This window comes from Pollachius pollachius (genome assembly GCF_949987615.1).
Source record: "Pollachius pollachius genome assembly, chromosome: 1".
Lineage (NCBI taxonomy): Eukaryota > Metazoa > Chordata > Actinopteri > Gadiformes > Gadidae > Pollachius > Pollachius pollachius.
In genome coordinates, this window is record NC_136934.1 from 32545533 (window position 1) to 32571132 (window position 25600).

Consider the following 25600-nt stretch of genomic DNA (forward strand, 5'->3'; position numbering starts at 1 on the left):
CCTCACATGCTCTATTTCAGGAGGGCAACCTTCAATCACAGGGGCTAACAGGTTCTCAGTGATACTGGAACAATACAGCCGAGGGGCTGTTTGTCTCCGGCTGGTCACCGGTCAGCACCCCCTCCGGCCAGGCCGGCTCTCTAACACAAGAAAAAAAATATCATAATTAAAAATTAATTTTCAAGATGACCTTCAGTATAGCTTTTGTAGGCCCTCGTCTTTAGGATACATTCTCACCAGGGGAGAATAAACAAAACTAACTTTACGCGTCGGGGTGATTTCCTATCGACGGTATCTTGACTTGGACGGTGGCCAGCGCTCTGTCAGGGCTGTACTCAGCCGGTGGTAGATAGCCATCTAGAGCTGTTCCAACTCTTTGTCTCTGACTTCATAACTTTACAGAAAAGGGGACTTTGTTTCGGCTCCCACCCACCCGCTCCATTTAGTCTTTAGCTAAAAATAATTTTCTTTTTCAATGAAGGATTGCTTTGTGAGCCTGAGTCGAATGGGAAGATAGTTAAGACAGAAGATACAGGGAGAGAGGAGGGGGGGGCAGGTTGAGGAGAACCTGATAATGTTATCTACAGAGTAGTAATGGCTCTCAGAGTATTTATGGTACCTAATGGTGTGCGTCATCTGCATCCAACTGTGAACAGTAAATTAAGAGGTAAGAGGGGAATCCAAATTCTACACCATTACGAGTCCGCCTGGAAAAGAAGCAGCCAATACAACACTTATAAACATAGAGCTGAACTGCAGACTGAACACATCTGTTCTCAACCCATGGAGGAAAAGGATTTTTTGTATTAATATATATTTCATTTAGGTGTATGTGGTGACCCTCAGGCTACACGAGTCAGAATCAGTGGCAGATGTGATCTGCCCGTTGCACACAACACCAGCAAGCTACGAGCTGGTCAAACTCGCCTAATGTGTTCCAAACATGGCTTAAATTGAGCTTTTGTGTCCTAACAGAGAGCAGAGGCCCTGCTATGGTGGGAGGGAACCCCTTTTAACCTTTTGGACTCTCGGGTCCGGACCTGTGCTCCAACAGAGCTTAACACCACAATTCACCACCTCTCAGCACCCAGCTCTGCTTTTGTCCCTTCCAGCCATCCACCACCCAAACAGCCTCCTGTGCATTGCATTCCCCCTGCCATGACTACATCCCACACACACACACACACACACTGCAGAACCCCCCCACACACACACACACTTCCATTCCACTGCCAGCTCTCAATTAAAAAAGATGGAAAAAAACGGTCCCTTTCTGACCCCCTTCCGGACATGACTGTTTCCACTAAACACGCACCAGGAAACACACCCGGTCACCCCTGCTCTGCTCCTATTTTAGTCAGAGCCGGTCCGGAGCCTCCCCTCCCCTCCAGTGTTTTGGAAAGATATGGTGGGCCTTCTGTGATTTACGCACATGACCCAATCATAGATTCAAGGGTTTACAAATCATAACCGCAGATAATAAAAAAACAATTGAAACAACATGATAGTAAAGACCAAACGTCAGATCATTAAATATACATTTATTACAAATATTTAGCAAGGGAAGCATGATGAGGAGCGCAGCGAGGAAGAAGGCGGGACGTCCAGCGGTGTCAGAACTCCTCCTGGTTGCTGCGTGAGTCTCGGAGCAGCGTGAGCGCGGAGAGGACCTCGTCCGTCGGCCTCCTGCCCAGCTGCTGCCCCCCTCGGGTCCTCACGCTGACCGACTCGCTCACACACTCCTTCTCCCCAACCACTGCGAACACACACACACACACAATTATTTCCTTATTAAAGTACAACATGTAGTCCTACAACAGGACTAGCCTTGAATGGTGTTTGAATATATTAGTAAATCACAACTGCAGCAGCACGTGCCCTGCTTCCAGTACATGAAGAGCCCATCTTCTTACCAAATATGTAGTTGTACTGGGCCAGCTGGGCTGAGCGGACTTTCTTGTTTAAGGTCGCTCCGTGCTCTTCGTTCAACTCGGCCACGAAGCCAGCTCCATGGAATCGCTGAACCACCTTAAGAATAAAAGCAACAAGTTCCCCAAGTGAGAATCAAATGTGGTACACAGGTCCGGGCTGCTGGCGCCAGCCCATCCACTAGCATCAGATTCTGGATAAAAACAGCCCTTCAGACTGTGTGCATTGTACATGATACAAAGACTGACCTGCTGGGCATATGACTCACAACCGCCCCCTACGGGAATAACCATGACCTGCGCCGGAGACAACCACAGCGGCCTGGGAGAGAGGGAAGGCAGACACAGACAGACGGGTTACAATAATACAGCTGTCCCAGGATCAGCGGCGTGACAAAAGCTTTAATCATAATGCAGTCTTGTCACCATTTCCCTCCAAAGTTCTCTGCCAGGATAGCGATCATTCTCTCCAGGGAGCCCAGCACTGCTCGGTGCACCATCACGGGCCTGTGGGTCTGTCCGTCTGACCTGGGCCAGCCAAAACAACAGCAGCAGCAGCAGGTGGGTGAGAACAGAGTGGGGCTACAGCTCTGCTGAGATCGTATCAACGGGAGTGCAGGGAACACACACACACACTCGGCTGGTGTTGAGTCATGAATCATATCAAGGCGAGGACTAATCTCTTCCCAAATCGAGTTGGAGCCAAGCAGCATTTAGCCTATTCCCAGTGCAATTATTCCACTTCAAACAGAACATGCATGGAGACGGGCCCACCGACATGCATGAATATACATAAATACAAACACACAGCGTCTCCTCACCACCAAACACATTTGGGTGTGGGAGATGCAGATTAACAAGAGATATGGGACGGAAATCAAGGGTGTTCCCCTTCACTCACTCTCACACACACACACACACACACACACACACACACACACACGTTTGAGGGACTCACCCGACATACTGAAGATCAAATCGGATTGGCAGCTGGAAGTCCAGTTGGATGGTTGCACACTGGTGCTGTCGGCCAATTGCGTCTTTGATCAGGATATCAATCTAAGGGAGGGATGGGTGGGTCCAAAATGGACAAAGAAAGCACACACAGATCTCAGTCTGTTTTCTTAGTGCAACCGTTTCAAAATACCAAATGAAGCAGGAGGACGTAGAGCCAGCAGAGCTGGGCGAGATGGCGGTGCAGAAGGTTGGTGTGTCTAATTAGAGCAGGGCAGTGTCCCGCCCCACCCAGTGCTGAACCAGAGCCACCCTGACGTGTGGGGACCAGGACCTCGGCTGAAAGGGCCACAAAGCGTCCTTCAATACAAGTCAATTGTATTTGCCAGTGTCAGTCGATAAGTAAACGATTAGGGTATGAACCCTTGAAACAACTTAGTGTATGGTTTCCAGAATGCAACCGTTTGAATATGGGTCAAATTGCAGAGTTCATTCTGTAAAATGCTCCAGCGACCACACATTACACCAGAGAACAACAACAATGCTCAGCGCGGCTCAAGACTAATCAGGGCATCAGCAGGAGCAGGGGTTAGGGGACTGACCTTTGGTCCGTAGAAGGCTCCGTCTCCTGGGTTCTGCTCCCAGCGCTCTCCAAACTGCTGCAGACTGCTCTGCAGCTGCTGCTCAGGTAGAGAGACACAGACAGAGACAGACGTGACAGAGAAGCATAGATCAATACCTGGCTGGGAATTCAGTACTCCGTACCAAGCCATGGTAGGGAGTATCCATCTATACGTTACACAACAGCAGACGATAACTCAAGTGAGGACAAGACTAGAGCTATCCATCTTCCACACCGATGTCGTGTGTCATTAGTAAACTGGAATACTACCCCGACGTGACCCACGGTTTACTATACATACACACTAACAGAGCCGTTCACCTCCCTCCCACAGCCCCACATTCCTGAGGATGTCATCCCCTACGTTTGTGGGTGTGCGTGCGTGTGCGTGTACCTGCTCAGCAGTGTCCCAGAGATGCGGCTCCCCCAGGCACGGTGTGGGCCGTGTGGAGAGCATGCAGTGGAAGGAGAACCCAAACACCCGGTACACACTCCGCACAAACTCCAAACACGCCACGATCTCCCCCTCCAGCTGAGGACAGGAAGCCCGGGTATAAACATTTTCCTTAGCGACCAGCGACAACAGAGAAGGTACCAAACCACAAGGCAGGGGTTTGAGCAGATGCAACTCCACACAGTGCAGTCCTCTCTCCTGCAGGGCCCGGGAACGGCTTGAGTAATTGTGTTACGTCCTTTCAGAGGTAAGCATATCAAGGGGGAGCATGTGAGTGCTTGCGCTGAGTCAATGGGAGTCTAATGAGAGGTTGGAGGAACGCAATCAAGGGTCATGAGTCTCTCCCCGTCTCTCCCCCTCTCTCCCCCTCCCCCCACCCAGCTGCCTTGGGCCCAGGCTCACACATGGCAGCGATGGAAGTCCTGGTTATGCTCTGTATTTTAGTCTCATTATGGCATCAGGCCACTCATTCGGCGGGCAGGTCTTCTTTAAACAGAGTGTGTTTCAGCCACGAGGAACCCCAAGTTAAGACAGACACACACGGCAGAGGGGAATCGGTGAAGTATTTTTATTTCTGTGTGACTGTACCTGCTCAGGTGTGCAGAAGATGTGGGCGTCGTCCTGGCAGAACCGGCGGACCCGGGTGAGGCCCCCCAGGGCGCCGGACAGCTCGTTGCGGTGCAGGGCGCCGAAGTCGGCCCAGCGCAGGGGCAGCTCCCGCCACGAGCGCACACGCTGCTCAAACATCAGGCTGGAGGCCAGGGGAGAGAGGACACCACAGGGAGAGATGGAGCGCATTAATACCACAGGGAGTTAGGGGGAAATAACAACTGAAGAGAAATGAGAAACAAAAAATAAATAATGCATAGAGAAAATGCATACACAAAAAAATAAACCCAAATCAAAGGTTGCGAGGGTGCGTGCGTGCGTTTGTGTGTGCACGCGTGCGTTTATTCACCAGTGTGCGGGGCAGTTCATGGGCTTCAGGGCGTAGGTCTGCGTGCCCTCCGACACCACGGTGAACATGTTCTCGCTGTAGTGCTCCCAGTGGCCCGAGCGCTCCCACAATGCAGTGCTGTACAGGGTGGGGGTCACGACCTCGTCGAAGCCCCGCTTACGGTACTCGCTCTAGGTAAGTGTGGAGAGTGGTCAGTGGTCAGGGAAGGTGTTGGGATGGCTAAAGGTCAGACAGTCCTAACCCAGGACAGGACCAGATTAAGGAGCGCTATAACCTGGCTAAACGCCATGTTTACATGGGCTGGTGTACAAGCAAGCAAGCAGACTGTACATATTTGTGTGTGATGTTGTAATTACTGAGACAGCTTTGCTCCCGGGACACTAGTGTAAACCACAAACTTCCTTCCTACTTTTGGGGGAAATTCCCAATACCACATGCTGGAGTGAAAACACATAGGGTATGTGTGTACCTTTATGAAGTCGGTCAGAGTGTTGTAGATGTGAGCTCCCTTGGGCAGGAAGAAACAGCTGCCTGGACTGACATCATTAAAGAAGAAAAGCTCCTGGTCCTGAAGAGAACACATTAAAGTAGACCCCAATTACACTGTTACCAGTGTTTACTCACTTACCGAACACATTAAAGTAAACCCCTATTACTCTGTTACCAGTATTTACTCACTTACCAAAGACATTAAAGCAAACCCTTATTACTAGTATTTACTCACTTACCAAACACATAAAGGTAAACCCTTATTACTAGTATTTACTCACTAACCAAAGACATTAAAGCAAACCCTTATTACTAGTAATGCGCGATATAAACGATATACGATATAAACGATAAAAAAAATGGCCTACGATAGATTTTAATTCTATCGCTCTATCGCGATAATGCATGTTGATGACGCAAAATACAATGTTTAATTTTTGGTTTGGTGCGGTTCCATTTCACATTGCAATTTTCGCAACAGTGCCAGAATTTGTCAACAAACCCGCATGTGTGCAAAGAACGTTAAATCATTGGACAAAAAGGTCCGGGGGGGGGGGGAAGCACCGGTGAAAGTAAACAATCATGGATATCCAGCGTGATAAACATTGATCTGCGGAGCGATCCAACTCCTTCTCCCTCATCCTGACTCGGAATGTGTTAAATGCATCAGCATTTTTAAGTTATGTTTTCCAGCATACTTTTTACTTTCTTTTGTCGGACCGTCGGGTGGTGGCTCAACATGGAGCAAAGAGGAGACGAAATGTCTTTTGGATATCGGACCCAAATATCCAATAGACGTTCCGTCTCCTCTTTGCTCCATGTTGAGCAATGTCTCCGAGACCACCTCTCCGGCTGGGTCAACCTCCTTTTGATCGATAAAAAATATCACGTAATCGACAAAAATCTTAACAATCAATGATCGATCATCAATTAATCATGCCCATCCCTAATTATCAGTGTCTGTTCCTTATCTAAAAAGACACCAGTGTTTCCTGTTCTCTGCATCTTGGGTGGCATTTAAGAACCAAGTACTTAAACTAAGTGTAGTGCCTTTTAGAATGGTTTGCACTTAAGGAAAGAAACCCAATACTAATTTTATTTATCTGTAACATTACGTTGAATGATTAGTGTTTCACAATAAATGTTCTCGAAATGACATGCTATATTTCTCTTTTTTTTTAAATACATTTAGCAGTTTGGCTTTCCTTAGAGTCTATGTAACCTGTTTTGAAACGGTTATTTTATGATTTTATATCATGATATATATCGTTAGCGCAAGATGCTGCAATGTATATCGCAATATGGATTTTAGGCCATATCGCCCATCCCTACTTATTACTAGCATTTACTCACTTACAAAACACATAAAGGTAAACCCTTATTACTAGTATTTACTCACTTACCAAACACATTAATGTAAACTCCTATTACTCTGTTACCAGTATTTACTCACTTACCAAACACATAAAGGTAAACCCTTATTACTAGTATTTACTCACTTACCAAACACATTAATGTAAACTCCTATTACTCTGTTACCAGTATTTACTCACTTACCAAACACATAAAGGTAAACCCTTATTACTAGTATTTACTCACTTACCAAACACATTAATGTAAACTCCTATTACTCTGTTACCAGTATTTACTCACTTACCAAACACATAAAGGTAAACCCTTATTACTAGTATTTACTCACTTACCAAACACATAAAGGTAAACCCTTATTACTAGTATTTACTCACTTACCAAACACATAAAGGTAAACCCTTATTACTAGTATTTACTCACTTACCAAACACATTAATGTAAACTCCTATTACTCTGTTACCAGTATTTACTCACTTACCAAACACATAAAGGTAAACCCTTATTACTAGTATTTACTCACTTACCGAACACATAAAGGTAAACCCTTATTACTAGTATTTACTCACTTACCAAACACATTAATGTAAACCCCTATTACTCTGTTACCAGTATTTACTCACTTAACACTTTTAGATACGTCCATACAGAGGTAGGGACGACATACAGTGGGGATCAAACCCAGAACCTTTCCGCTGGGAATCACAACCAAACCACCAGAATGCACGCCCTTCTAATGAACGGTGAATGGGTCCTGCGTCCGCCAGAGGGTGATGGGCTCCTCCTCTTACCTTACCGATGCGCCGGTGGTCTCTCTTGCGGGACTCTTCCTGCTCCCGCTCCCACGCCTCCCGCTCCTTCTCCCCGGGGAACGCCACGCCCAGGAGACGCTTCACACCGGAACTCTGCGTCTGATTGGCCAACGTCACAGGGGACACCTGCATGTGCAAGACGCGAAGAGACAAACAATTAAGACAGTTATGCAATATTTTCCTTCAAGCAAACCGTGAAACTCCCCCTGGTGTTGCCCGGACAATACTTTTTTTTAGATTGACGCAAAATTGACATATCTTGTTCAGTTATCCCTGAGCTTCATCTCTAACTGGATCTATTTGGTATTCCAAGAATTAATAGTAGCTTATGATGACACTTTGTGAACAAGGCCAAAGTCTTAGAGGAGTTCCTAGGGAACATTTTCTTAACATGTTTGTTGTAAACAAGACAGACAACATGTGGAGGCTTGGATGGGGGGTGGAGGAAGAAACAACATCCGTGGTAGAGTTAACAAACACTAGAGGAGGGGAAGGTTGATAGAGACATACAGAAACGTCCACTTTCTCTTCTGGGCAAGAACTAACTCACTAAGCGCAGCAGCGAGCCCAGGCGAAGGTGTTTGCTACAGCCTCCAACAGGAAGCAAGCCTCTGACAAACATCCTGCGGCCGTTTCCATCCATCATGCTATGATGACCCAGTAACCCTCCCTCTCAGTGGCTCCATCAGCTGCACGTGGAACATTCCACCGGCCCGCATGTTGAAGTTCACAAGTAGCCCATGACTATAGGGTTAAGCACACTTGACCCTTACATCTAAATATAGCGCTCATGGAATGGTTTGGAACTTTAACTACGGTAGAAACACACCTGGAGCATCTTGAAAACTTTGAGGATGCCCGTGTGTGGCAGTAGAGGCCCATCACACAGGCCCAGGCTGTCCCCACACCTGGAGGGAAGGAGAAGACCTTTTAGCTCTGTTAGGTGGAGTTCAACAGATACTATAAAAAAATATATAGAGAAAGACACAGACACAGACAGACAGACAGAAAGACAGAGAGAGAGAACCTGTAAACAGTCAGAGTCTGCCCATCCATGTGCTCCTCCATAAACTGCAGTCTCAGCCTGCTGTCCTATTAAAAAGCAGCACACACAAAAGCACACAAAGAACCAACCCATCAGTACAGTGCTCGGCAGTAGCAAAGGCACACCTTTGACAGGAAGCATTCTTAGACAGTGCGCAACCCCACAGCCAATGGCAATTATCAAAAAGCATACAATGCGTGTAAACACTCATTTACACAAGCTGCAACAGGCATGGTGCCGGGGCAAAGTCAACGTCAAGGCTGGCAAGGAAGGGGAACTGAGGTGCAGTTCATACATCGACTGACAATTAATTGTGAAGGATTAACAGGGGTACGGGTAGAGGAGAATTATATAAATCAATTCATCACCTTCAAATTAATTACGGGCTCAGGGTGCAGTCGTGACGTTTCTGCACCCGAGTAAAGAAACACTGAGTCAATATTAGCCCCATTAACAGCTTATTTTTTGAATGCTGCCGAAGCTAATAATATTGCATCAAATAAAAAAAGATAAACACACGCACACATATATATATATATATACACACACACACACCATATCTCAGAACCTCTTTTAATGTTGCTTTCATTACAATCCCACCATTTATCAAATTCTCCTACAACCAATCTATTGTGGCTGTTGCATTAGACAACCATCGTTTGTCTTATGTTGTTAACATCCATTATCAATATTATTGGTTATTATATTATTTTCCACAAGCACAACGGCCACGATTGTTAAAGGTCCCATTGCATGCTACTTTATGGACGCTTTAATATAGATATTAGTAGGCCCCAAACAGAGTATTTGAAGATGTTCCCGAAATTCAGCCGTGGTGCAGAGCCAGTACGGCCACTACGAGCCAGTTGCACATTGAGCTTTCCCCAAACGCGCCGTTTTGGTGTCTGTAGCTTTAATGCAAATGAGGAGGAGAGAGGCGGGTCAAGGAGGAGGATGGGGGTGTGGCCCTGAGCAGCTTGCAGCCACGGTACCATGCGCTCTGTTTACAGTGGATGTATCGCAATGGCGAGGCGCACACAGCCTTTAGCGTGTTCTGTAAATATTCTAGAACACACGGGAGTCCTGAAGCTCTTTATCTAAATAATATCATATCATACATAGATATCTATATCATATAATACATATTATCACGGCCAAAAGCTATGTGAGCCTCCAGACGATATTATGAATCTCAAACGACTTGGAGGAGAAAGGGATTGTTGCCCGCGGTTGTCTCCCGCCGGAGCCTCGCTGTCGAGGGACCACCACCTCCTGAGCGCCCTCGGCAGCGGGAAGCGGGGCTCAATCGGGAGACATTCGCCGCCAACAATCCCTTTCTCCTCCATGTCGTAGTTCATGTACTTCAGCGATTCAAATCCAAAGTTCCTTTCCAATTCATTCTCAACCATGGCTAAGATAACCCCCACTACGAGTCTCATTGTGGAAATACCAGAGACGAGAGTCCGACGTGTTATGCGCAATAACGCCTACAGCAGAACGGTTATCCGAATAACAAGGAAGTGTATAACACTTGCGTTACAGTCCTGAAGCTCTATATCTAAATAATATCATATAATACATAGATATCTATATCATATAATACATATTATCACGGCCAAAAGCTTTGTGCGCCTCTAGACGATATTATGAATCACAAACGACTTTGTCGGATTCTCCGACGTCTCTGGTTCTTCCACTTCCACAATAATCTCAAGTAGACTGAACCGCGCGCTCTTGCTGCCCGCTGCCGGGCGGTGGTGCTTCGCGGCGGTGATGCTTCGCAGCGGTGGTGCCTCGCGGCAATCGGCGGCAGGCAGCATGTTGCAGTTCATGTACTTCAGGGAGTCAAAGCCAAAGTTCCTTCCCCAATCAATTCAATTCCTTCTCAAGCATGGCTGAGATAACCCCAACTACAGTCTTGTTGTGGAAATACAAGAGACATCAAAAAACCGACGTGTTATGCGCCCTAACCCTACTTATACAATTATGTTATGACTGGAAAACATTACTAAATTACTTTATTTCTTGCAGGAAAGGCTGAAGGAAAACGGTGATAAACACAGATTTGTGCACGTTTTTGGTATTGGTTCCTAATGGAGTGCGACTCACACACACACTTGAGTTCTGACCTGGAAGAGCTGCTGGACGGCACGTGTGTTCAGCTGCAGCGTGGACAGGGGCAGCTTGCCGCGAGCCGCCTCCTTGCACCTCTCTTCCACATCCCTCAGAGACAGGCTTCTGAGGCAGCCGGCAAGTTAGGAGACAATAACAAGGTCAAAGGTCAAGGACCTCAAAAAGAGTCCTCTGAATGGAAAAAAACACGTTACGGACCGCTTTGAGGGTGGAGGGGGTAGGAGGTTAAAAGATCAAGCAGAGGTCGGGGCCCCAGTAAAGCCTTTGTCTACCTCCTTGTGGTCTCAGAGCACCAGTTCAAAAACATTCTCGTAATGTGCTCATTCACTAAGTGAAATTTAAAAAACTAAATGCATGAACACCTGCTAAATACCATATTGTGCATAAATACCTGCAGAGATTGAGTCATTTCAACAAATTAACAGCCCCAACACAGCAGGGTGGTTTAAACACATTTTCTAGAGACAGCCTTACCCTGTGTCCAGCAGGTGATCGCAGTAGAGCCCAGAGTCAGACACTCCTTCTCTGCAAAGCTCCGCCCCAAATGCCCCTTCAAGCACCCCGCCCAGAACACACACTGCTGTCCTCCAGGCAGTCTATCAAAACAGAAGCAAAATTTACAAAAGTTAAGGCATTAACAAAAACAAAATAAAGGACGTGACGTTTCATGAGTTTGGAGAAACATGAATATCTAACAAAAAAAAGAAAATATTAATGTTTTATAACTATGCCTTTTTGCCCTCTATTGTGTCAAATCCCAGAAGCTCCAGCTGACAGTTGTCCTCTAGGGGGCGCAGAAGGTCCCACAGCACACCGTTCACCTTGCTCACCAGAGGTCCTTTCACACTACAGGGGGAACACATACATGACAAACGATGAAGAAAGAATCACAAGAAAGACAACTGTGGCGAGACCATTGTTTTCACATCTTACCGGGCCCTTTGAGACACTAAAAGGGGCGTGGTCACCCCAGCTCTTCCTTCTAGGGTCCTGCCATCAGCTAGACTGACAGTGATGAGCCCGTCTGAGGCCACCTCTTTCCTCCTATTGTGCACATCCCTGAAGGACTCAAACACCCGCAGTCGCTCAGACAGAGCATCGGACGCCTGCAGAGGGAGAATGCACAGAAGGGGAAGGGCGTGGGAAAGAAGTGTGAGTCAATACAATTCAAGTTACCTCACTACTGGACATAAATTTTATACACAGACAAAACCGAAAAAGAAAGGAGGGATTAATTATGGAGGTAGGTCGGTAGTAAGGTGTAAGCAAATTAAAATGTATATGCATGATACACCCTGAAATCACACACACACCTGCATTTTCTGAACCCAAATACAAATGAACAATAAAAATAAAATACAGCATAACAAAATAAATAAGCAGAATTTGCCGAGAAAGAAATTTGAATTGGAAAGTTGGCTTTTTGATAACTTATCGCAAACGCTACAGTAAATAACTTTTATTTGTAAAGCCTTATCCCTGTACCCAACACATCCATGATACCATCCACTGCTAGCATTAGCTATTGTACAACACTCCCCCGCCAGAGCATGCTTGCACACCTTGTTGTAGCGCCTATGCGGGCGAAATGTGTGTAAAGATGACCGACAAAGACTCAGAGAGCGATTTAAGAGCAGTGACACCCCCATTCTGAAACCCAGCATTCATTGGTAGTCTCTACTGTAACATGTTAAACCACGGTCTCCTCTACTGCAAGCAGCCATAACACCGGAAGAGTGAGCGACACACACGATGAACTTGATTGGCCACAGAGGAAGCGCGCGCACAAGTAAAACGTTGAGTGCGTGCACGTTCACGAGCATGTCTCCCTATCCATCTAAGCGCGTACACGAACAACAGCAAACACAGAGATCTTGGAAGATGCTCGTGCCCCGGGGCCAGGCGGACGTTCTCACCTACAATTTTGGGGGCTTTTCAGGTTAAATATAATATTGATTAAAAAGCACATTAGGCCGAGTCTTGGCAGTTTGGATAGATGAAAGACGGACTAACAAAACATTCGTTCCGCTATAAAAATCACTTCTGCATCATATGATGGAAATCTAAGTAACGAAGGGCAACCAAAAAGCTTTCAATGCGTCATTCGTCAGGCTTGCTGCGCAACCCGATGCAACAATGCAAGGCCTATAATAAATTCTGCCCACGCAAAAATAATTTAACTTTCTATGCAATTTGCAGCAATAGCTTTAGATTTAGTGAGAGCCAAGTACACGAAATAGCATAGGACATCAATTTACTTTAAATGTAATAAACAACGGGATCTGACGCAAATTAGTAGACATATACATCGGGGTAAATATTATTCAACAGTGTACTATAATGAGGAAAGCTCAATTGCTGCCTCTCCAATAATATATGGTAGACTTTATTTTTTGAATGGCTAGATGATTTTATAGGCCAACACATGCTCTACATACGGGAGTTGATCAAACGATTACATTTGATACAAATGGGGCAGTTAAACTGAGCAACCAGTAGGGGGCGCTATAACTCTAAGAAAACATAGCATGGCATCTGATGAGGCCTATTCGTAATAGTGGCGTACACGGTACACTAAGCCACGAAGTATAATACCTGTATCTACCGGTATAATGCCCGCATTTAGTTTATTCCTACAACTCCTGACCAATATCACACCAAATATATCAAGGCCATCCAGTAAAAAGATTTTCTGCCTATTTAAGATAAGACTATTTAACTTTAGATTGATCAAGTGTCTTAAATGTTTAAAGGAGGCAACAGCTGCAATTGTTTTTGAAAAGTGCATATTAACACAATGGGATTTAGTACTAAAAACCATTTTCTTATTTTTTACCAATCACCCACATATAAAGAGGCCAATTAGAAATGTTCATATAATTGTCAAAATGTTAATTGAAAGGTGGCCTGCATGCTGTTTGGTAATGAAATAATCAAAATAACACAATTTGAACTATGCTCGACAGTGGCGTGATAATTATTTCGCCTTGTGCAACAGTGATCTTTCATTTTAGGCGAGTTGTATCTAACCGATGACCTAATTAAATAAACCATGTCTCAGACAAACAAACAAGTACCCAGTGCACTACAGATATTTCAGTAAATAGATTTAAAACCAGTCTTCTGCAGAAAGATTTGCAAAAGGTGTTGTGAAAATGTGAAGTATGCTAAAAAAACAAACATTGAAGTTACTAAAGTGGTGTTGTAATTTAAGCAATATTTCAAAAAAGGAACAATTAGTTATCATGATAGTTGTGTTAAAATATCAATGAAGAAAGAAATGCTAGAAATGCATTTTCTCCATGATAGGCTTCAAAGGCATGATCTAGCTTGCAAGGTAGAGAAAAGATTCTGCAAAGATCAAAATGCCCTTAAGGTGTTCATACTCGCTCTACAACTGCATAATGTGTGCTGGTTCTCGACAACCAAAGAAGAAACCACACCTGAAAGGATTGGACTCTGATAAGCCATTGATAAAGCATCGTTGATGAGGGTATAGCAACAGCAATTCAACTCTTCAGAACATGGACCATCCCCAAAACACACACACACAATTAGCTTTTCTTACATCAAAAGCATTTTCAAACTCAGGTAATGTTTTAAGCAGAGAAATACACGCAACAGCATGGCTATTTAGAGAGATTCCTTGGGTTACTCCTCCTGTGAATGGGAACATAAATAAGCGCAAAAAAGTTCATGTAGACATCAAGGTAAATCGTGTGTCGACTGCGCTCTTCTATCGATAGGAAGAGGTTACAGAAAGGAAGAAAAAAATAAACATTCTAAACACTGCCTCCATCTTTTATCCTTACATTTTACAATGACAGCATTGGCCGATCTCATATTGTTGGCACTGGATGCTGCTTCAATTTGATGTGAGCATAATTTTTTCCTTGATTTATAAATCCCTTAAACAATGTGTGTTTGTATGCGTCTGTGTGTGATACTGTGTGTAGCAGCATTATGTTATATAGAGATGCCAATTAATTAGGTACATACAGGTACCTAATGAACCACCAAGAAACGATGTAAGATACATTAATAAAGTACCTTGGTGTACCACAGCGAATGGATACTCAGTGTATATTCGGGATGGTTACTTTAGGTCAGGGGATAGCAAACAATGAACTTTGACCTTTAGTATTTCTAATTGTTTTTTTCCGCTTCAAAGAATGATGAAAGTGTACCTGGGCGAACTTTACTGGGGTAATAAAAAGTAACAATAATAAAAAAAAAAGGAAACATTTAGAAACAAGCCCTCTCATAAATTTTAGTTATATGACATGGTTCATTACATAGAAAACAAAAAATCAAAACTTAATTGTCAGACAAACAAAATAAATCAACATCGAAACTTTGGAAATGAAAATGTCTTTAAACCGTGCATTAAACAGATCCACTGACCAAATAAAGTACCTCCCCCCCAGTTTAATTGAAACTCTGGATTTTATTGTTATCAGTCAGTACATGTAGAACTGGCAGGAGTGTTCTTTAAACTGACCCCTCCCACCGCAATGACAACCATTCTAACAGTAAACGCACACACATGCATACCTACACACAAGCACCCGCACACAAACACACACTTCAAAGTAATTGTCACTCCCCTTGTGGTCTTGAGAAGACACAGCTGTTTGTGTGTGTGTGTGTGTGTGTGACAGTCGTGAAGTTCTTCTTGGACTATAGCTCACTCAAGGCCTCCACTTGTTTTAACAGCAGAACGGAGGGAAGACCATCATTGCCTCCAATGAAAGAAAAGCTTGAAAGTAAATGACTTGTCATTTAAAACGCTCTGGCGTACACACAGGAGATAATGCAGCTGTGGAAGATTCCGCAGGAAGAGAAACATTATTTACACAAAAAGATGGAGGCCATTAGGGGGTCAACCACGGAAATCGAAATAGTACGAGTCAAAACCGGCCCGTCTTTGTACATCTCACTACTCTGAAAAAATAACTATTTTTAGGAAACAACCACTCTATGAAATTAAAATTAAAAGTACTTGTATATCATTATCCTGTACATCAATCAGTATGCCTCCAACTGACCCCCCGACCATGACCAGACCTCCTCCCATTCTCAAGGAGAGGAAAGAGAAAGGAAACAGAAACGGGGCGAAAGGGAGAATCACTTAAAAAACAAGACAGAATAACCACCTGTGGTTTCCTTTCTACTCCAACTGTTTGTGAGCCTTCTCCCAGGTGCCCACAAGCTCATCTCCTGTAGCTGAAGGGGGAAGGAGGAGGCAGGTTAAGGAGCTGGTAACACTCTGCACTAGAGAACTAATAAGCAGCGATACGACTCTACTGCGCTGCACCGTACAAGCTGACTGAGTTGGCTACTTGGTTTGTATCAACAAGCTATTTACACCAAAGATGAGAACTGTGAGGAGTAATACGTATAGTGAAGATAACTGGGATCATACCAGTATGATTTTATACACACAAACACACCAACGCCGTGTTGGATGCAACTAGCGTCGCGGCTTCTCGCAGACGACCACTTCAGTAGCGCGGGGGTAGGAACGGTCTCTTGGGTGCATGGAAGGGACCTGTATAGGGAGGGCCGGGGCGCTTTCCGCCGCGGTACCCCCCGGGGTGGTCTTTGTGAAGGCTTGGAACAGGGGCCCGGCCTCGCAGCATGGGTCTCTGGGGAATGGGATGAGGGAGGATAGGGGGCCGAGCGCCGTGCAAGTGCAGCAGGGGGAGCGGGCCGCGGTTGTTAGGGCCTTGGCTACGGGGGTGTGCCGGCGGGCTAGTGGGGGGCTTCAGCAGAGCAAGGCCCTTGCCGGGAGCAGAGGAGCGGGGAGGCGCAGACTCTGAGCTAGGGGATGGCGTGGTGGGGGACGGCGGGGTGGGAGAGCGGGAGTGGGAGAGAGTTCGGCCTGCCGGCTCCTTCACCCTGCCCAGTAAGGGCGGGGGAGCCCCAGGCGTGCCGGGGCGGTGCAGGGGGGGTGCATGACGGGGTACAAAATGCTCTTTAACTGTGCCAGGACGGGGCATCTTTGGGGCCTCGCCGAGTAGCGATGACATCAGGGGAGGTGGAGCTCCCCCTTTGCCCCCTCTAGGTCCTAACCCGGTGCCGCCTCGTGCAGGCCCATCAGAGCGACCAGGTTGAGGGGGGGGCAGGGGCCGGTCGACAGGCACTAGCACTCCACCCACCATTACCGCAGAGGGGATGCCGGAGAAGCTGTGAGGAGGGGGCGGGCGCTGAGGGATGGGAGGGGGAGGGGGTCGGGGGATTGGTGGGGGAGGACCACTGAAGAAGGCAGCGAGAGGAGGCTGTTGGGAGTGGGGGTGGGAGTGGGGGTGGGAGTGGGGGTGGGGGTGAGGGTGAGGGTGAGGGTGGGATGGTGCCTGCATGCTTTCCCCGTGGTACGCCATTTGGAACTGGTTCTGGGGAGGAGGGTGGTGAGGGTGGGGGAGAGGAGGATGATGGTGGTGCTGCGGGAGGTGATGAGGGGCCGGTGGCGGATGCGGATGTTGCGGTGGCATCGGGGGCGCCCTGTCCTCGGAGCCCGACTGGCCCATATTGCAGGTCGGAGGACCCGGGGGTCCAGAACGGGGAGAGGGGGGCTGGGCATCCATGTACTCCTCTTCCTCATACCACATGGCGGGCCCCTGCCGGCCAGGCAGCCCGCCCCCGTGCCTCGAGTCCCGGCCGATCACGCGGATGCTTTCTACGGTCTGGATACGCTCCCCTGTGAGCGCTGCGTTGGGGTAACCCAGAGCCGGGGCGGCCGCTGCCTCTGTGCAGGGCGACACCAGTGTCTCGATGCGGTGGAAGTGACGATCCTTCCCCTCCCTCCCCGGAGAAGAGCCCTCTCGTCCTTTCCCCTTGCCGTCTCTTTTCCCTCCCCGGGCCCCGTCGTCGGGGACGGGCTTGCGAGAGCCAGATGGGGGCCGTCTGTCGAGCACGGGCCTGGCGTTCCTCAGTGCCTTCAGCTGGGTGCTCAGTGCATCTTCCTTGATCTTCAGCGCCTCTACCAGGGCGGAGGAGGAGGGGGCCTGCTTCCTCGTGCCCTCCTCTTCCTTATGTTTGGAGGTCTTCCGCCCGGGGCCGTAGCGGGACGAGGAGGCCAGGTAGTCTTCGTTTTTGCTGTTGGACGTGGGGGTGATGACGGCGTCCCAGGGGTCACTGCGGTAGGCGGTGGGGGAGAGGTTGTGACCCACGGACGAGCCTAGGGAGTCTGACGCGGGCGTGTCCATGATCTCGTCCTGAGTGGGGGTGCCCGCAGCCTCGTCCCTCACCGGGGTGCCTTCCACCCAGTCGACCCCTAGAGGACTCGAGTCTCCCAGCCCCAGACTGAAGCCCGGGTTGCCCTGCAGGAAGCTGTTGATCTTGGACTCTAAGCTGGGGGCAGCGACGGAGGGAGCAGCGGGGCGAGAGGGAGGGGGCGGTGGGGGAGGAGGGGAACACTCTGTCCCTTTCTCCCAATCTCTGGTTCTGCCCGGGGTGTCCCGTTTGAGGCTGTTCCCCGGGGAGGGCTTGTTTTTAGGGGTTGTCGGGGTGACGGGGGTCTTTGAGGCTGAGGATTCTGGGGAAGTACGGTTGGAATTTGTCACATTTTGCAGCAGCGAAGACAACCCTGGGAAAATAAAAGAAATTGGGTGGGGGATGTAGGAGACAAATAGGAAAATGAGTATTGGTTACAACTGTTTTCAATCTGGTATAAAAAGAGGGGACCTGTGTGCTGCTCACCAGAGGTGTTGGTCTTCGTCAGAGCGTTGAGTATGCCCTCGGGCGTGATGTCAACCCGAGACAGGATGCTGGCCAGGGCAGGACTTGGCGGGGCAGCTTTGGAGGCTGTTGATTGGCCCGAAGGCGTAGTGGGTGTGCCAGGAGAGGGCCGAGATGAGGGGCTTGCTGCTGATAGGGAGAGGGGGACATAAACACTGGCCTTAAGTTAAGATTAACATTGTAGAACATTGTAAATGTTCCCTAAATGCATGCTCACTTTAATCATGGCGCTTCATATTGTGTTTCTTACCTGCTTCAATTAATCAGCTATTTTGACATGGCCTACTGATTGAAGGAAAACAAATGTGGCCTACAAGTCTGGATGCTTCCCATGTGTATATGTATAGGCATTGGATGCCAGTGTGTAATACATCAACATAAATATGGAGCCAGTATCCTGCCATAATTCAAACCTGAAAAAAAAAGTTTCAAAGGCTTGTAAGTCTGGGTTTGAAAACTCAACACCTTGTAAAAAAGGTTTTGCAACACTGAAAAAAAGAGATTATAGCCTGAAAAAAAATTAAAACATCTGCAAATATGATTTTGTGTTCTATTTTATCTTCTTCATTTTCACCAACACATTTTCAAAGTTTCAAAAATGTCACCAGCGCAGTTGCAGAGTTTCAAATCTGGCACTGTTCTAACAGTGTATTTCATTGTTTCCCGGTTTTGAAACCTTGTAAATGGGATTCTGCAAACAGGTGTTCATACATTGAGAAAGAAGTTTTGAAAGGTTGAATATTTATTTTTAAAAACTTTTAAAGGTGTAAATTTACACCATTGCAATGTATTTAGCACTGACTTTTCAGAAATTTGATAACACAGGCGCAAACTTTGAGTCACGTGATTATTGGCAGTGTTCTGTCGCGCATTCGTTTTGAAACTCCCTGACAGTCAAAGGTCTGAAATCGTTGATCTGCAAAAATGAAAAAAAAAACGTTCTTGGGGACGGGACCATTTGGCTCTAAACCTATTGGTTGCTCTCTGCTGACGTACATTCCAATCACGTGTGCCGTTGACCGGGCTGTGCGTGATTGACAGTGCTCTGCCGATGACAAGAATTAACAAGCGACCTGCGTGGTTGATTTTGTTTTCCATTTTCTGGAACCATGGCTGGGTACGGAAACCGTAAAGGGACACCGGGGAAAATAAATAAAAAATTAACGTTTCTCGTGAGCACGAGAAAGTAACTGGTGAGAACGAGAAAGTATCTCATGAGCACGGGGAACTATCGTGCGCATATCACTGGCAGTGTGTGTGGGGGGTGCAGAGCCGGCGCTGGCCGTTTTGGCGTCCTAGGCGACTCGACATCAACTTGCGCCCTGGACAGGTCTTCCGAGCGTTTGTTTCGCATATTTTAATTGACTAATTAAGGCCCCAACGCATTTGCCGCCCTAGGCGATCGCATAGGTCGCCTATGCCGAGCGCCGGCCCTGGTGGGGTGGACGAGCGAGCGATGGTGTGCGTGTCAGTTTAGTGAAGTAATGAACGAGTCCGGTTGTGTGTAAGAATCAAGTACCCAGCCTGTCAAGAATCGGTGGCCGCTTCATTCCAACCATATTCCGACCTATAAGCAGACCCACTTTCTCGTGCTCACCAATTACTTTCTCGTGCTCACGAGAAACGTTAATTTTTTATTTATTTTCCTTGGTGTCCCTTTACGGTTTCCGTACCCAGCCATGGTTCCAGAAAATGGAAAACAAAATCAACTACGCAGGTCGCTTGTTATTCTTGTCATCGGCAGAGCACTGTCAATCACGCACAGCCCGGTCAACGGCACACGTGATTGGAATGTACGTCAGCAGAGAGCAACCAATAGGTTTAGAGCCAAATGGTCCCGCCCCCAAGAACGGTTTTTTTTTCCTTTTTGCAGATCAACGATTTCAGACCTTTGACTGTCAAGGAGTTTCAAAACGAATGCGCGACAGAACACTGCCAATGACTCAAAGCTTGCGCCTGTGTGGTCAAATTTCTGAAAATTCTAAATACATTGCAATGGTGTAAATTTACACCTTTAAGTTTTTAAAAATAAATATTCAACCTTTCAAAACTTATTTCTCAATGTATGAACACCTGTTTGCAGAATCCCATTTACAAGGTTTAAAAACCGGGAAACAATGAAATACACTGCTAGAACAGTGCCAGATTTGAAACTCTGCAAATGCGCTGGTGACATTTTTGAAACTTTGAAAATGTGTTGGTGAAAATGATGAAGAAGTTAAATAGAACACAAAATCATGTTTGCAGATGTTCTAATTGTTTTTCAGGCTATAATCTCTTTTTTCAGTGTTGCAAAACCTTTTTTACAAGGTGTTGAGTTTGAAACTTTTTTTTTCAGGTTTGAATTATGGCAGGATACCGGCTCCATACATAAAGAACAATCAATGTAACTGAATGGAAACAACATTGCTGTTCAACATGGGGGGGGGGGGGGGGGTTCAGTTCGCAGTTTCAGTTTGCACGACTATTGTTTTGAACAGTATCACCAATGCATTCACTTTATATTTTTATATTTTTGTCGCGTATATTTTTTTTTTATATTTATATATTAATTCTATTTTTTTATATATTTACATTGGTAGTCAAGGCGGGGCCCTATTGTTGTTAAGGCCGCCGCCTTAACCATACAGTGCTGGGGAAACACTGAATACCATAAATAATACAAATACAGTATAAACATTCAGGTCACTTTTCATACTTGGTTAGATTTCCACCATATCCCACATACTTGTATTCTTCATGGCAGAGGTAATGGAACTGAGGATGGAGCTGATCTTCCCCAGGTCCACGTTGGCCAGGTTGACCCCCAGCGTCGTGGTGGGGGTGCTCTGGAGAGTGGCAGCCATGGGGGATCGTGGCGTGGGGGCCGAGGCAGGGGGAGTGGTCTTGGGAGACTTCATTGTGGTGTCTGGGAGATTAAGCTTTGATGGAAGGCCCACTTTGGTCGTCTTGGAAACAGCAGGGGATGCCTTCCCTGTCTTTTCATCAACTGGTGAAAGTAATTTTATTCAAGTTTATAGATTCATCCATGCGTCAAACCAAATCACTAACATGGCACCATGGGGAACGCCACTAAAGACAGTTGGGTTGTTCCACTAACCTGACTTGCTAGAGTCCCCCTCCTCGTCAGACATGTCCATATCCTCTGGGTCTCTGTTGTCTCGGACCAGGTCCCCCTCGTCCATGGCCTTGCCATCAAGCTCAGGGTCCAGGGGGGCCCTGCTGGCTACTATGTCCATGAAGGGGGAGTCGGAGCCGGACGGCGAGGGGGCGTCCTCCGAGGGGGAGGGGATCGGAGAGTCCTCGGCCCCAGGCAGGGACGACTTGAGGGCATCCAGCTTCCTCTTCAGACTAGCCACGCGGCTGGCAAAGGCGTTGTACGCCTAGAGCACACCAAGACATAACAGGTACAAATGACTAAGAAAATACATTCATCAAACAGTAAGAAAACAGCAATATGTACAATTAAATGTTTTTATTTGGCTAACTTTAACATTTGTGTGGATTTCAATTGATTCATTCATTGCAGCTCAAGTGGAAAACTTGTTTTATTGTATTATATCCATGACAGCGAAACTAACTAGTCCATAATCACGGTTCCCAAGTATTCATGCTTTATGAAAACATCCAAAGGGGACAGGTTATAAACCCACTCACATTGGCCACGATCTTGACCTCCTTGTACTGCATCTCGTAGAAGATGTCTGCGTTCCCCAAGGCGTCCTGCAGGGGGGGCCCCGTCGGCAGCTGCTCCTCCAGGAAGCTGACGAACTCCTGCAGCTTCAGACTGCCTTCCTCGAAGTCTGTGGCAAACTTGTTCCCGCCGGCCTTGTCTGGAGATGCAACAGAGGAGCAGGAGCATTCAGGAAACGGGGTGCGAGCAGGAAGGGGGGCTTCAGGGGAGGGTGAGAAGGGCAGAGAGGGCTTCAGGGGAGGGTAAGAGGCACATGGGGTAACACACCTTTGAGTCTCTTGAGGGCCTCGGTGCTGCAGACGTCCACCCTGAGAGCTTCCAGCTGCTTCTCCCTCAGCGCCTCCTCCTCTATCGCCCTCTTGTGCAGCGACAGCTGGTCTATGAACGAGCTGGGCTGGAGGCACAGGAGACACACGGGGTAAGAGCATGAACAGAGAAACAACCTGTCATACATCAGCATTTTAATAAATAAGATAATGGTAGAGCAAGCTGAGTACTCACGGTGAACTCTGCCACTATCTTTGACTTAAGGGCTGCCTTAGGGTTGGCTGGAGCTGAACGGAAGCATAAACACATGCTATTGTCAGAGAAAAACATTAGTATTATTTATACAGTGGGGCAAAAAAGTATTTAGTCAGCCACCAATTGTGCAAGTTCTCCCACTTAAAAAGACGAGAGAGGCCTGTAATTTTCATCATAGGTAAACCTCAGCTATGAGAGACAAAATGAAAAAAAAAAATCACATTGTCTGATTTTTTAAGAATTTATTTGCAAATTATGGTGGAAAATAAGTATTTGGTCACCTACAAACCAGCAAGATTTCTGGCTGTCACAGACCTGTAACTTCTTCTTTTTCCTCCACTTGTTACCTGTATTAATGGCACCTGTTTGAACTCCTTATCAGTATAAAAGACACCTGTCCACAACCTCAAACAGTCACACTCCAAACTCCACTATGGCCAAGACCAAAGAGCTGTCAAAGGACACCAGAAACACAATTGTAGACCTGCACCAGGCTGGGAAGTCTGAATCTGCAATAGGTAAGCAGCTTGGTGTGAAGAAATCAACTGTGGGAGCAATTATTAGGAAATGGAATACATACAAGACCACTGACAATCTCCCTCGATCTGGGGCTCCACGCAAGAACTCACCCTGTGGGGTCAAAATGATCACAAGAACGGTGAACAAAAATCCCAGAACCACACGGGGGGACCTAGTGAATGACCTCCAGAGAGCTGGGACCAAAGTAACAAAGGCTACCATCACTAACACACTACGCCGCCAGGGACTCAAATCCTGCAGTGCCAGACGTGTCCCCCTGCTAAAGCCAGTGCATGTCCGGGCCCGTTTGAAGTTTGCTAGAGAGCATTTGGATGATCCAGAACAGGATTGGGAGAATGTCATATGGTCAGATGAAACCAAAATAGAACTTTTTGGTAAAAACTCAACTCGTCGTGTTTGGAGGAGAAAGAATGCTGAGTTGCATCCAAAGAACACCATACCTACAGTGAAGCATGGGGGTGGAAACATCATGCTTTGGGGCTGTTTTTCTGCCAAGGGACCAGGACGTCTGATCCGTGTGACGGAAAGAATGAATGGGGCCATGTATCGTGAGATTTTGAGTGAAAACCTCCTTCCATCAGCAAGGGCACTGAAGATGAAACGTGGATGGGTCTTTCAGCATGACAATGACCCCAAACACACCGCCCGGGCAACGAAGGAGTGGCTTCGTAAGAAGCATTTCAAGGTCCTGGAGTGGCCTAGCCAGTCTCCAGATCTCAACCCCATAGAAAATCTTTGGAGGGAGTTGAAAGTCCGTGTGGCCCAAATACATCACTGCTCTAGAGGAGATCTGCATGGAGGAATGGGCCAAAATACCAGCAGCAGTGTGTGAAAACCTTGTAAAGACTTACAGAAAACGTTTGACCTCTGTCATTGCCAACAAAGGGCATGTAACAAAGTATTGAGATGACCTTTTGTTATTGACCAAATACTTATTTTCCACCATAATTTGCAAATAAATTCTTTAAAAATCAGACAATGTGATTTTCTAGATTTTCTTTTTTCATTTTGTCTCTCATAGCTGAGGTATACCTATGATGAAAATTACAGGCCTCTCTCATCTTTTTAAGTGGGAGAACTTGCACAATTGGTGGCTGACTAAATACTTTTTTGCCCCACTGTATATAACAGATTTCAAATCAATTGGTCACTCGCTCATCACAGATGACCAATGGCGCGAGTCCAAAAAAAAGTTTTAGCACAGTGAATTCAGTAAGAAGCCGTTTTCTTCGCTGCTGTGGTCAGGTTTTACAACTGATATGACATTTAGCCAAGCAGAATATTAATGCAATAACAACCTTGTGCAATTTTATCTATAAAAAAATTTTTCCCTTCATGTGCAATTATTCTTAAAATCATTATAAGATTATATTAACGATAAACATATTGAACCAAAATGATCAATACTCAACGATCATACTCAAGTCAATTCAAGTGACTAACGGCCATGAACCAACCTGGTGGAGCTTGAGCCTCCTTTTCTTTCTCTTTCTTCTCTTTTTCCTTCTCCTTCTCTTTCTCCTTCTCCTTCTGCCTCTCCTTTTCTCGCTCCCTCTCCCGGTCCTTTTTGGTGAGTCCAGCCTTGAACTGGGTGATCAGCTCCTCAGAATACACGCTCCGCTCCTCCCAGATGGTGAAGATCCTCTCCACGGACTTCCGCACCTTCACATCTCTAGGCATGACCAAGCAGACACAGCACAGGTTACTAATGCACCTTCATGACCAAGTAGACACAGCACAGGTTACTAATGCACCTTCATGACCAAGCAGACACAGCACAAGTTACTAATGCACCTTCATGACCAAGCAGACACAGCACAGGTTACTAATGCACCTTCATGACCAAGCAGAAAAGGCACATGTTACTAATGCACCTTCATGACCAAGCAGACACAGCACAGGTTACTAATGCACCTTCATGACCAAGCAGACACAGCACAGGTTACTAATGCACCTTCATGACCAAGCAGACACAGCACAGGTTACTAATGCACCTTCATGACCAAGCAGACACAGCACAGGTTACTAATGCACCTTCATGACCAAGCAGAAAAGGCACATGTTACTAATGCACCTTCATGACCAAGCAGACAGTACAGGTTACTAATGCACCTTCCCTTTTCTAGCCATGACCAGAGACACAGCATAGGTTACTAATGCACCTTCTCTTCTCTAGCCATGACCTGAGACACAGCATAGGTTACTAATGCACCTTCCCTTTTCTAGCCATGACCTGAGACACAGCATAGGTTACTAAGGCGCCTTCCCTTCTCTAGCCATGACCTGAGACACTGCATAGGTTACTAATGCACCTTCCCTTCTCCAGCAATGACCAAGCAGA

General features: G+C 46.6%; 1 protein-coding gene across 5 annotated transcripts in view; it reads right to left on the minus strand.

The window, feature by feature from the left end:
- Window positions 1–1545: 1545 nt before the first annotated feature.
- Window positions 1546–25600, minus strand: part of LOC307080871 (threonine--tRNA ligase 1, cytoplasmic-like) — a gene marked incomplete at its 5' end in the record, with an annotated part of 42647 nt that continues 18592 nt past the window's right edge. Inside the window, 18 exons of one of the 5 annotated variants that reach the window (XM_079743824.1) lie at window positions 1546–1756; window positions 1914–2028; window positions 2178–2250; window positions 2355–2456; window positions 2887–2987; window positions 3485–3562; window positions 3899–4036; window positions 4547–4709; window positions 4917–5086; window positions 5386–5484; window positions 7565–7711; window positions 8415–8493; window positions 8613–8677; window positions 10760–10868; window positions 11238–11359; window positions 11495–11609; window positions 11697–11869; window positions 12326–12482. In XM_079743824.1, the coding sequence (XP_079599950.1) occupies window positions 1614–1756; window positions 1914–2028; window positions 2178–2250; window positions 2355–2456; window positions 2887–2987; window positions 3485–3562; window positions 3899–4036; window positions 4547–4709; window positions 4917–5086; window positions 5386–5484; window positions 7565–7711; window positions 8415–8493; window positions 8613–8677; window positions 10760–10868; window positions 11238–11359; window positions 11495–11609; window positions 11697–11869; window positions 12326–12427 (2094 nt within the window). In that variant the 3' untranslated portion in view covers window positions 1546–1613. Of the gene's footprint in view, window positions 1757–1913; window positions 2029–2177; window positions 2251–2354; window positions 2457–2886; window positions 2988–3484; window positions 3563–3898; window positions 4037–4546; window positions 4710–4916; window positions 5087–5385; window positions 5485–7564; window positions 7712–8414; window positions 8494–8612; window positions 8678–10759; window positions 10869–11237; window positions 11360–11494; window positions 11610–11696; window positions 11870–12325; window positions 12483–14215; window positions 18352–18464; window positions 18633–21231; window positions 21493–21603; window positions 21887–22160; window positions 22337–22464; window positions 22592–22698; window positions 22752–24716; window positions 24932–25600 lie in introns of those variants that run through there. The other 4 variants (XR_013812109.1, XR_013812110.1, XM_079743823.1 and 1 more) reach the window with 4 other exon arrangements.